We start from the raw sequence: 12854 nt of genomic DNA, 5'->3' as shown, positions 1-12854 counted from the left end.
CTATCGTGATCCTAGGATAAAACCTATCACAAAGAATACACGTGATCTATCCATGTGTCAAAATCGAATTTTGACCAATACATAACAATTAGAGCGCGTTTGGATTAGCTGACTGTAAATAGATGATAAGCTTAAAGTGTTGAAACTGATTTTTTTAAATAAGTATTTACGTATTTGGATAGACATGCTGAAACTAATAATAAGTAGTTGATGTGTTTGGTAGAAACGTGCTGATAAGCTGTTCTTTTATTAAAATGACTAAAATATTCTTAAAAACTTTACAAAAAATTATGAATTAAAAAGTATATTTGTAATGAAAACGATGAACAATGAATAAATGAAGAAAAAGTTAGGAAATTTATTTTGATTTTTTTTTTTTTTTTGTGAATTAAAAAAATATTACCATTAAGGATAAACTAATAAAAGTCTTGGTCAAACTAAAAGTGCTTATAAGTTGAAAAGTCATAAGTTGGGGGTGACCAACTAATGACTTATGTCTGCTTTTAGCTTATAAGTACTTTGGGTGTTTACCAAACGCGTAGATAAACTAAAATATACTTATAAGCCAATTTGACCAGCTTATAAGCTTACAAACACCCTCTTAATTTTAACTTTTCTTTTTCTCGAATAATTTGTAACGGAAGAAGATATACAGTTGAACTTAGAGGGCGTTTCTACGCGTTTGGTAAATATCCAAAATGCTTATAATAAGCTAAAATCAGGTATAAGTCATAAGTTGGTCATCCCGAGCTTATGACTTTTTAGCTCATAAGCAGTTTTAGTTTGACCAAAGCTTTTATTAGTTTATCCTTAATAATATATTTTAATTCACAAAATATTTTTTCCCAAAATAAAATTTCTAACTTTCCTTCATTCCATATTCCTTGTTGATCCTTTTCTTTACAAAGAAACTTTTTAATTTATAATCTTTTATAAAGTTTTTAAGGATATTTTTGTTATTTTAACAAAATAACAGCTTATCAGTACTTTTTTACCAAACACATCAATTACTTATTATTAGTTTAGCACATCTATTCATACACATAAATGCTTATTTAAAAAATCAGTTTCAGCACTTTAAGTTTATAAGTTATCTATAATCAACTTATATCCAAATGGGCTCTTAATCTCCCAAAGGACCACATAACTCAAAGTTGTAACTTTGTAAGGTCGAAATTATCTTGAAAATGTATTTAACCATGAAAGAAAATAGATAGAAATTGAAATAAAAAGAGAGTTGGTTTACAACCGGCTTGACCAGTTAGTGGGTAACTTATGAACGCACATTGCGCCACACATTATAGGCATTTTATAAAGGATTTAGGGCGAAATACAGAACCGTTTTTTGCTGACTCACCCCCAATCCATTCCCTTATTCCTTTCCATTGTTTTTTTAAGCCAACTATTATGTACTAGTACTACTTAATTTACGCATTTCGATACTACACAAACATTTGAAAGAAAAATAAAAAATAAAAACCCTACAAAACATACCCCCACCGAAAAAAGAAGAGGTTTTAAAAGAGGCTCTGCTCTCCTCTGTGACTGTTCAAACTTCATCCCCCTGCTTAGCAGTACACACCACTCTCATGTAAACAAGAGGCTCCTTTTTAAGGTGTTTTCATACACAAAAAGTAATCTAATCTCTCTCTCTAGTCTATACAAAAGAAAAACCCTTTCGTTGTCTTTTTTCCATTGGAAAATCAATGGGTTCGTTTGTGGGCAGCCGTTTGTGTTGCATTGTTCTGCTCTTCACTCTTTGCTTCGCCGCTGACCCTTATGTCAATTTTGAGTTGGAGTACTCCTACATCACTGTTTCTCCTCTTGGCGTTCCCCAACAGGTTCCCCCACTTTCCTCCTCCCTCTCTGATTTGCATGAACCAACCGATTTTTTTTTTTTGCTTTATTAGAAAAAAGAATCTTTATACTCTTGCTAGTCAAGGAAGATTTGAGAAAAAAAGAACCCTTTTTTAAAAATATTTTCTTAGGTTATCGGGTTTTAACTTATGTGGTATGTTCCCATGGAGTTCTCTTTTGTTTTTCTTTTCGCTTTTACCTTTTATAACTGTTCATAATTTTGATGGTATCTTGATACTTTGGTAGATGAAAAAGATTAGGATCTCATTAGAGATACATGTCAATTTCAATTTCTCCTGATGTAATACTTTTTAAAGATTTTGTTCTTTATCTAGTGCTACTATCATTTGGTGTGTAAAAGTTGCAAGGGACCACTTATTAGGATCACTATTTGGGTCCCTTGTGTTGGTCAATTTTGGTCCATAGTGGTGATTTTTAGTTTTTGCTTCAGACCAAAATGCTAGAGTTACTTTAAAAGTTTTGCTAAATTTTGGTACATAGAATGACGATTTTTGTACACAATTTGCTTGTATAGTTTATATATTCAGTTATATGATTATGAATTGATCTAAAATTTACTAGGTGATTTCTTCCCCGGTACTTGTACTGGTTGGGAGGTTGTAGGTACCCAGTGCAATAGTTGAGATACCCAGTAGGCCAGTAAAATAGTTGTGTATTTACTGTATTGTGCTAAAAAAAACTTATTTAGGTGCTATGCACAAATATTTGCTGTCCTGTGTTTCAATTTTCCCAGAATGAGGGAGATAAATAAATAGAAAACAGGCTCTGACTGTTGGTTGATAGACCATGGTTTGACATATAATTGCAGGTTATAGCTGTGAATGGGAAATTTCCAGGTCCTGTCCTTAACGTTACGACCAATTATAATGTCGTGGTGAACGTGAAGAACAAATTGGACGAAAATCTTCTTGTCACTTGGTAAGTTTCATGTTATAATTTTAAGCACATTTTCTATGTTTAATAGGAAGATTGAGTGTTGACTTATGTGATATTAATAGCCTGTTTGGCCAAGCTTCTCCCCAAGCCAAAAGTGGTGCTTTTTCGTCAATTTGAGGCGTTTGGCCAAGTTCTTTTTTGGTAAAAAAGTGCTTTTGGCTAGAAGCAGAAGCAGTTTCGAAGAAGGAAAAAAAGTAGTTTCTCCCTAGAAGCAGAGTCAGTTTTGACTTTTCTTCCTACCACAAATAACCTTTGCAAAATATTATATATACCAAAATAACCTTACTTAGTTTAAACTAATAAGTAATATAAAATGATTTTTGGGATGAACTTTCATATTTATTGAATGATTTTTTGATATATTTAAATTATCTTGAAAGAATAAAGTACTTTTAAATTTTATTTTTATATTTTACTTAAATAAAATAAAAAACTTAATTGGTATCTTTAATAATAAATATTTGTAATTATTTATCTACTTATATAATGTTAACTATTAAGCAAATTTCTTCATGTCCTTATTTGTAATTTGACTCTTAAAAGCACTTTTTGAAAGGTTGACCAAACACAAATTATTGTTCAAAAGTGCTTTTCAAATTGATTAGCCAAACGCAAACTGCTTTTCTCCAAAACTATTTTTTTTGAAAAACACTACTTTTTTGAAGATCACTTTTGAAAAAAATATTTTTCAAAATAAGCTGATTTTTCCAGTTTGGCCAAACAGGCTATAAATGTTACATACTTTAGGATTTTAGTTTTTTCTTTTGAATTTTTGCAGGCCTGGAATTCAGATGCGACGCAGTTCCTGGCAAGATGGTGTTCTTGGTACAAATTGCCCTATCCCTGCTAAATGGAACTTCACTTACCAGTTTCAAGTAAAGGATCAGATTGGTAGCTTCTTCTATTCTCCTTCCCTCAACCTACAGAGGGCTTCTGGTGGTTTCGGTTCTTTTATTATCACGAACCGTAACATTATCTCTATTCCTTTTAGTCCTCCTGATGGGGATATAGTCATAATTATTGGAGATTGGTACACTCGCGACCATAAAGTTAGTGTCTCTTCCATTTTTAGTTTTCTTTTTCAAGCAGTTAGACTTGTGAATTTACTTGTACCAGCTCTGATTTACTTTCAAATTATAGGCTTTGAGGAAGGACCTTGATGCTGGAAAGCAATTGGGGATGCCAGATGGAGTACTTATTAATGGAAAAGGCCCATTTAGATACAACACGACGTTTGTGCCTGATGCGATTGATTATGAAACGATAAATGTTAATCCAGGTCAAGCTCTTCAGAACATGCTAAATAAGTCTCAAAACTTGATGTAGTTGATTGGTCGCCCTTATACTGGCTCTTTGATAGGAAAATAAGCCTCATGAATTTGATCTGTCCTCTTGGAATTGTTTTCTGATCACCTTTAGTTGTCTTTATCCTTTGTGTTTTTTAGTAAATGAAAAAAAGTCACATTAGGAAAGTGATGCCAATTTTATTGGATTCTTTTGTATATTCAACTTTTGTTTTTCTTTCTAGCCTGTATCAAGCTTGTAGAAAGTTGAAGTGTGGTTGATGTCATATAAACATTGCAAAGTAGCAGATTTGTGAAAGCTGTTAGATTAAGAACTAGACCTTGTTATTTAACATTATCATCTTATTTGAAAGCAAGTAATTTGAATGTTTCTGTTTGTTGTTTGACATAAATCTTAACCCTTTGCATGTGATAATATGTCATTCTGCAGGCAAAACCTATCGGGTTCGGGTGCACAATGTTGGAGTCTCTACTTGTTTGAATTTTAGGATTCAAAATCATAATTTACTCTTGGTGGAGACAGAGGGATATTACACTTCACAGCAGAATTATACTAGTGTAGATATTCATGTTGGGCAATCTTACACATTTCTGGTTACCATGGATCAGAATGCAAGTAGTGATTACTACATTGTGGCGAGTGCCAGGTTTGTAAATCAATCACTCTGGCAGAAAGTAACTGGCGTTGCTGTTTTGCACTATTCCAACTCCAAAGGAAAGGCAGCTGGCCCCCTTCCGGACCCTCCAAATGATGCTTTTGACACATCTTATGCACTGAATCAGGCCATGTCGATCAGGTTCATTGACTGTTTCCTTTCCCTACTTATTGATTTCACTATATTGTTCAAGTAATACAAATTGGTATACTACTTAAGATGACTAATTTGGCTTGGAATTTGCAATTGTTTCTTTCTGTTCAATAATGTGATGCAATGTCTGTAGGCAAAATGTTTCTGCAAGTGGAGCTCGGCCGAATCCTCAGGGATCTTTCCATTATGGTCAAATTAATGTCACAGATCTTTATTTGTTAAAGAGTGTGCCACCAGTGGTAATTGATGGAAAACTTCGAGCTACATATAACGGGATTTCATTTAAAAATCCTGAAACTCCAATAAGGCTTGCCGATGTATACCATGTGAAGGGTGACTACAAGCTTGATTTCCCAACCAAGCCAATGAACAGACCACCCAAGGTGGATACATCCGTTATCAATGCAACATACAAAGGATTTATAGAAGTCATATTGCAGAACAATGACACTGTGGCGCAGAGCTTTCACATGGATGGTTACTCATTTTTTGTTGTTGGGTATAGCTTTTGCTTTAAAAATGTATCATTCTATTATTTGTACCTTTCCGTCAAGTGAATGTTAATGGTAGTTATTTTCCTGTCTGCTGCAGGATGGGTTTTGGAGAATGGACAGAGAATAACAGGGGCTCTTATAATCGGTGGGATGCAATTTTCCGGTCTACAACTCAGGTTTGTTCTTCTGTAGTTGTCTTTGCGCATATAAGCCTCTACTAGGTTGAAGGCTTTCAATTACTGTTTTTCCTTTGCTCATTTTGTATCTATGTAGCTCCTCTCTGCTATTTACCTGTTCGCGTTCCTTTTAGGTTTTTCCTGGAGGATGGACAGCAATCATGGCATCTCTTGACAACGTTGGTGTATGGAACCTCAGAGTAGAAAACCTGGACAGGTGGTATTTAGGGCAGGAAACTTATATGAGAATCATTAATCCCGAAGATCATAGCAATAAAACAGAATTGCCAGTTCCTAGCAATGCTCTCTACTGTGGTGCCCTTGCTTCTAAGCAGAAGTATGATATTATCGGTTATTATCTCTTCTGTTACACATATTTTTGGTTACTCCTAACGCACCTCTAAATTGATCATGCATGTATTTCAGGGCACAGAAAACATCTTCAGCGACAACCATATTTAGAAGCTCGGAGCTGTATCTTACGTTTATGTTGGTATTCTCTGCTGTTATCAGTCTCCTATGCTAGAGTTCAATTTCAGCTTGTGAAAAACATTGGAATAGCTGGAATTGGGAATTCACTTTCTTGTGGGGAGGAATGTGCTGATAGGATTTATGCTTCTTAATTTTTTTTCTTTTCCTTGAGAAAGTTAATTAATCATTAGTTTGCACAGTGTCCCTCCTTTTTTTTTTTCATTTTTTTTTAAAGCTTTGGAAAAATGTGAAGCCAACTAACAGACAGTATTTCGCGGGGGATCCATCATTCTTTGTCTCAATTACTGCATAGTTATTAGATATTATGATGAGCAACCCTTTGTGATTATTCTGGTTTGTTCTCTAATTTAATTTGGTATCATTAGTTCCTTTTACTTTGATCTTTTGAGATAAAACTCTTGTAATTATTTTGTTACTTCTAGAAGCTTTGTTGTGCCTCAAATTATAATTATTTGGTTTTAGGCCTATATCTGATGGCCTATTTAGCTTGAAAATTGGTCAAGTTTGAGATCAAGCATTCAAATATTTTTGGGTCAGTCTCATAGTGTTAGAGCCCATATCATTAAGTATAGGCCTCTGGTATTTACAAGGGATTTTTTCCTTCCTATACAATATTTGAAATTTATTTACTAAAATTGTCCCAATTTTGTATATTATCCGCCTTAAATAAGGTTTGCTTACAATTTGTATACAATCCATTATTAGTGCCTTAAATTAGGGACTGAGTTAGACCATTTTTGTCTTAAATTAAGGGATTCACTTACACCTTTTTCCTTTCCTTTTTTTTTTTAAAAAAAAATTAAATTAAACACATATTTATCTAACAACAAACGTCCTTCGCTGACCAAATTCATTAACGATCTACATCCTTCGAGGATAATCCATTATGCCATAGTAGTAATATACAAGAGACACCAAATCATTGAACTCACGTTTAGATTTGATGCTATAAATTTGGCCACCTTCTAATTTCTCCAACCATTGGACTAAGGGAAGAAAACTGATCCTAATAGAATTTTGAATTCACCATTGTTTAGTGACTATTAACTTCCTATAGCTATCATATACATAATTACTTCCTATAGCTACTAATCAGTTGTTACGATAGTGTATTCGTTGTATATTCATAAATACAGCAGCAAAAAGTGCCTAAAATCAGTGCAGTCTAGCTGTACGCACATGTATTCACATGTATTCGCGCCATGTATTCATGAATACAGTAACGACAATCACCTTAAAAGTAGGTATGTCCAACTGTCTAATAACGGAAATAATATCAATTAGCGTGATACACTCCTAATATAACTCAACAAAATCAATTCTAACATGCCTCATTATCTACCCAATTAATTAGAATAATTTTTTAGTTGTATATATCTGTTGTATTTAACTTTTGTATTTAGTGTGTTTCAATAAAAAAAATTATTGTTGCATTCATTAGATTCAATGTTTGTATTTACTGTATTCGCTATTTTATATTCAGTATATTCAAATGTATTTGTATTAACATTATTTTAGTTATTCCTAATACATGTTATTATTGATGTATTATGTATATTTTATTGGTTGTATTCACTGTATTTCTATTTGTATTCAGTGTATTTTACTGTATTTTATTGTATTTTAAAATTAAATGTATTCACTGTTTATATTTTGTACTATTTTAATGTTTGTATTTAATGTATTTCAATGTTTATATCATATTGTATGTACAGTAGGCATGAATACATGTGTATTCAGTTGTATTAAAAAAATACAGATTTTCAAAATACATAAATACAGATGGCGTGAATTTGTACAGATCTTCGAGTGAATTTGTACAAAATATAATGTATTTGTATTATTGTATGTGACTAAAATAGCAAAGAAGGAAGAAAGTTCGTCGGAGATGGTATTTTCCGGCCAAAAAGAGAAGAAAGTTCGTCGGATCCGTACAACAAATTTTTGATAAGAGTTCATTACATTGTTCCTTTCCGTTCGAAAATTCACTCTTTTCTGTTTCATGGCTGCCTTCTACTCTATTCTAATATCTCGTCGTCCATCAATACTAGGGCGTGTATCTTGAGTTGCTCGATGAGAGAGAGAAGGAAGAGAGGGAGAAAGAAGAAAAAAATATGAGAGAGAATCCTGTGTTAATTGAAAGAAAGAGGTAGGAAAAACATAAATAGCGTATTTCATGCCTCAATGGTAGTATATACCATAAATCTCTATTTTGCTATAAAATATAAAAGGTAGCTATAGAAAATAATATTTTAAAATAATTTTAGTTTATAATAAATATGATGTATACCTTTGCTATAGGAGATCCTACTAGATTTAGAAATCTAGGAACCAACAAACTGATTAGTGCTCAAGATGGAAAACATATTCTGTCAAGCGCTGTAATTTACTGGGGTCTAGCTTCTGTTCTGTCACAACTGCCTGTTTCTTCACAGTAAGCATTTGAGAAGCTGGATCCAATACCCAACCCTGTTGCAGCACATCTGAAAGGGAGATGACAAAGTCATTATTACCAATTTGATACATCCACAATAACATATAAACTAAAAATAAATATATATATATTTGGTACATTCACAATAACATATAAACTAAAAATAAATTTTATACTACTAATTATATAGTATACAACTAATTTGTAACTTATCTATAACTTTCGTACATTATTTTTACCCAGGTAAATACAACTATAACATCATACAACTTAAATACAATTTTCATACAAATTTTATACAATATGTCTTTTGTATATTTTTTTGTATATATATTTTGTATTTGGTGTGTTCTTCTTCCTCTTAATACAATTTTGATACATATTTTTCAACTTTCATACAACATTCAAATAAAACATATATATAACTACAACAAAATATAACTTAAATACAACTTAAATACAATTTATATATAACTATAATACAATTTCGTAAGTATATTATATGTCATGTTCTTCTTCTTCAACTGTTTACAACAAATTTTAGAAGTTTTTTAATGGTTGTCAATGGTGAGAGTCAAACACCTTCAAAATTTATTGATTGACAATTTTAATTTGAACACCAATTGTGCAAGGAAAAATTCTAAGTTAAAACTTTATAGTAAAACGATTGACATCCATTGATGAATTCCATTAAAACTATATACAAAAAGAAAGGATAAAAATCAGAGAACATCAAAGTGGGGAAAGAACAGAGAAGGACAAATAGAGAGACGGAGAGAGAGAGAGAGTATGTATATTCCTTCTTCAATTCCTAATATAAAGGGATACTCATTTAAAACTAATTTGTATATAATTGGTAAATTGTATATGACCATGTAATTAAGTTAAAAAAACTTGATTAGGGAGGGTAAATAAGTTTCCTATATAGTATTGATCGGTAAAAACACTTACAACAAAGCTAATCATCAGAGTTGCTGCTTTTCTGTATCGCCTTAGAAAAACAATGATCCCTCATTATATTTTTTACAATAACAATATTGTTAGGAGGCTATAAGTCTCGACTATTCTACTGAGTAGACTCAAATCAAGGATTTGAACTTAATGAGTTTGGGTTTAGTTCTACTACCTCTTATTTAATTTACTGGGTCTAAAATCAATTATTCGTACGTATATGCTGAATTCTTTTATAACATATACAAGTTCGGAGCTGAAGGTACTGAGTTTGAGTGTTCGAACCTGTGTATATTGTATACTAGATATCCACTTATATCCATTACCGAAGCTCAGGGCCTGATGTAATACCTCATTCATCATTGAAAATCCTTTGGTGGAATTCTTCCAATCCATACTTTCCCTTTGGTACTAAACTCACTCAAAAATTTGGAAAGTGCTTTCATACTTTATCCACCATTACAACTTCTCTCTATCATATTACCTCGCCTTTCTTATAAGCAGCAGCTTGTCTTTTACCCAACATTGCATCATGCCCTCAACAGATACTCTCCCTCATTTGCTAATTAACTTTCAAATATAACCGGCTGTAAATACCAATTAATTACATTACACAATAAGAAAAGCAGATCACTAGATAGACCCTTATAATATTAAGATCCAAAAATACATACATAAAGAAAGGGATATAGAACCTTAGAGTGCATATGGCAAACGAGCAGGTTAATTCCTTTTATCAGCACTTGTAGCTGGAATTCACACAAACAATCAACTACTTTGACCCAGAGGCGGATGTGACTGGTGATATAGGATTCATCTGAACTCAGTACTTCAGACGCAAAGCATAAATTATGTGTAAAAATTCATTAAAATTATAAAATTAGTATTTATGAACCCATAATTTTAAACATACAATGACTTCAATGCTAAAAACCTTAAAGATTGAACCCATAAAACTTAAATTTTGGATCCATCTCTGCTTTGACCTTCGTACTTCGAAACACTCTAAACAAAGTGGAATGGAGGGAGTAACCGAATAATTTAACATGTTAGCAAATATTTCTACGCTCATTAAGACTGATAGTCTAATAACGATATATTTGTATGGGTCAAAATCTGTCTCAGTGAGATTTAGTATGAAGCGGTATCGTGGAAAGCGATATGGTCAAGATCGATTAGTAGATAACGGGGCTCGTAGCCGAGTAGTCAATAACGGCCGAGGTCGAGTATTAAGGGCAGTGTTTAACTGCTAGTTTTTGCAATAGAATATTCAGAAGAATATTCTATTGAATATTCTTGGTGTCTGTACTTTTAGGGTTGACTAGGGAATGTCCCATATAAATAGAAAAAGAGATAGGGATAGATAGGGAGATAATATTCTCTCATAAGAATATTCTTGGAAAAGAAGACTCTCTTTCTAAATAAAAGACAATCACTACCTTTTTAAAGAGATTCGATTGTCTACTATTCCACACTTTTTCCATTAGATCCGAGAAGGATCCCAACATTCTAGCATTTGTCTATCATTCATCATTGTCAGAAAGAAGAATCATCCACCTCATTCAATATTGGGTGAATCATTCTCCTTATTTACTTTAATGCCATTTATCGTTATTTATTGCTTAATATTCCCCCATCATTAATGATCTTTAAACATTGAATATACATCACATTTAATCTTCTCTCAACACTGCTCTTGTGTTATTTGTGTTAATCGATTATAGACCAGAAGTTATTATCATTAACTAGGTTTAGCCCTTCGTCATACAAAATTAATTAGTTTAATCAAAAATCTATATTTTTTGGTCAAATAATTTGGCGCCGTCTGTGGGAATACCTAGTTAAGTTTTTAGTTTCTTCTAGATCTATAACTGGCACAGTTCATAAAAAAAGAGCTCCTACTTGACATGGCAGGTAATGGAGAAGAAAGAATGAAGGCAGTGGTCGATCTCACTACCAACCTCTTAAACACCATCAATGAGGTCTCCGAAACCGAAGGAAAAGACATAACGCCTAATACCTATCCCCGGCGAAGTGGGTCGCCCCTCCCTCACGTCAGTATCACAAAATCCAGTGGTAAAGGAGCTTCCACGTCTACAACGGAAGAGGCGCCACTAGCGGTGAAGAAGCTACTCGAGGCTTGGCTGACAAATACGCTGACCAGCATCCTCGACAAGCCCACCCAGGAGCCAGTTAGAGAAAATGAAAGGACTTGCATTGCACCAGAAATGACCAAGCAGCACGACTCTCCCCCTCCAGTAACAGGTATAACTCACAATATTAATAATGCAGGTAACGATACCCTCACGACCATTTTAAGGAAAATGGAAGAAATGGAAAATGAAAACAAAATGCTTCGGGATCAAATGAGAGAACACCAAGAAAGAGTCAACAAAATACTGGGTGCCCCAAAACTCTTGCCAAAAAGAGACGCTGGTCGGTTCGTTGAGCAACCCTACAGTGATGAAGCCGCCCCACATGCCATACCCAAGACCTTTAAGATGCCGCCTTATCTTAAAATTTATGACGGTACGGCCGACCCCGAAGATCATGTAACTCACTATGTCACCGCGGTAAAGGGCAATGATTTTGCCAAAGAACAAGTCTCCTCCATCTTGTTGAAAAAGTACGGCGAGACCCTTACCGGAGGAGCATTAACTTAGTATTCACAGCTGCCCGCGTGCTCCATTAAAACATTCGAAGAGATGGCCGACAAGTTTGTAACGGCCTATGCTGGGGCTAAAAAGTCGGAGGCAAGAGTGAATGATATATTTGCCATCAAATAATCACTCGAAGAGGGATTGAGGGATTTTCTCGCTCGATTTAACAGAGTAAGGATGACCTTACCGAATGTATCGAAAGGAATAGCTGTAGTAGCTTTCCAGAACGGGCTAAACAGGAATGGCTCAAGGGTGACCAGAAAACTATTAAGTCGGCTTATGAAATATCCTCCAACCACTTGGGATGTAATAAACAACGCCTACTGTGCCGAGGTCCATGCCGACGAAGACGACCTGAATGGGCCAACCCATCGATTGACCTCGGTATAAGCCGAAACCAGGAAAGATCGAAGAAATAATGCCAGGAGAGATCTTGCAGCTCCACGATCCAATCGAGAAAGGCATCAGCCATATGTCAGAAGCGCCATCATACCCCCTCCCTCCACGAAGAAGGCCCATCTAGGCCAAGGACAGGGACTCACCGAAACGAGAGAGGTATGTCCCCTTTACTATCCACTCACAATTTTTGTGTGTCACCCTCAGAAATAGTTTACGCATTGAAGAAGCTCGGACCAAAAGTAAAGTGGCCACAAAAGATGAGGTCAGATACAAGCACTAGAAAATCAAACGCCCTCTGTGAGTTCCACCAAGAGCGAGGTC

The 12854-nt window shown here is 34.2% G+C and overlaps 1 protein-coding gene across 1 annotated transcript; it reads left to right on the top strand.

Moving 5' to 3' along the window:
* The first annotated feature begins 1561 nt into the window (after positions 1 to 1561).
* Positions 1562 to 6463, top strand: LOC107770130 (monocopper oxidase-like protein SKS1). The gene is made up of 9 exons (XM_016589400.2): positions 1562 to 1841; positions 2687 to 2796; positions 3593 to 3863; positions 3955 to 4093; positions 4549 to 4915; positions 5061 to 5426; positions 5519 to 5597; positions 5732 to 5934; positions 6024 to 6463. The coding sequence occupies exons 1-9, from the start codon at positions 1707 to 1709 to the stop codon at positions 6121 to 6123; spliced, it is 1770 nt and encodes a 589-aa protein (XP_016444886.1). The 5' UTR covers positions 1562 to 1706; the 3' UTR covers positions 6124 to 6463.
* The last annotated feature ends 6391 nt before the right edge of the window (positions 6464 to 12854 follow it).

The sequence above is a fragment of the Nicotiana tabacum genome, chromosome 4, assembly GCF_000715075.1.
Source record: "Nicotiana tabacum cultivar K326 chromosome 4, ASM71507v2, whole genome shotgun sequence".
NCBI classification, from domain to species: Eukaryota; Viridiplantae; Streptophyta; class Magnoliopsida; order Solanales; family Solanaceae; genus Nicotiana; species Nicotiana tabacum.
Note: the sequence above shows the minus strand (reverse complement) of the source record. Positions and strands in the feature narration are given on the sequence as shown.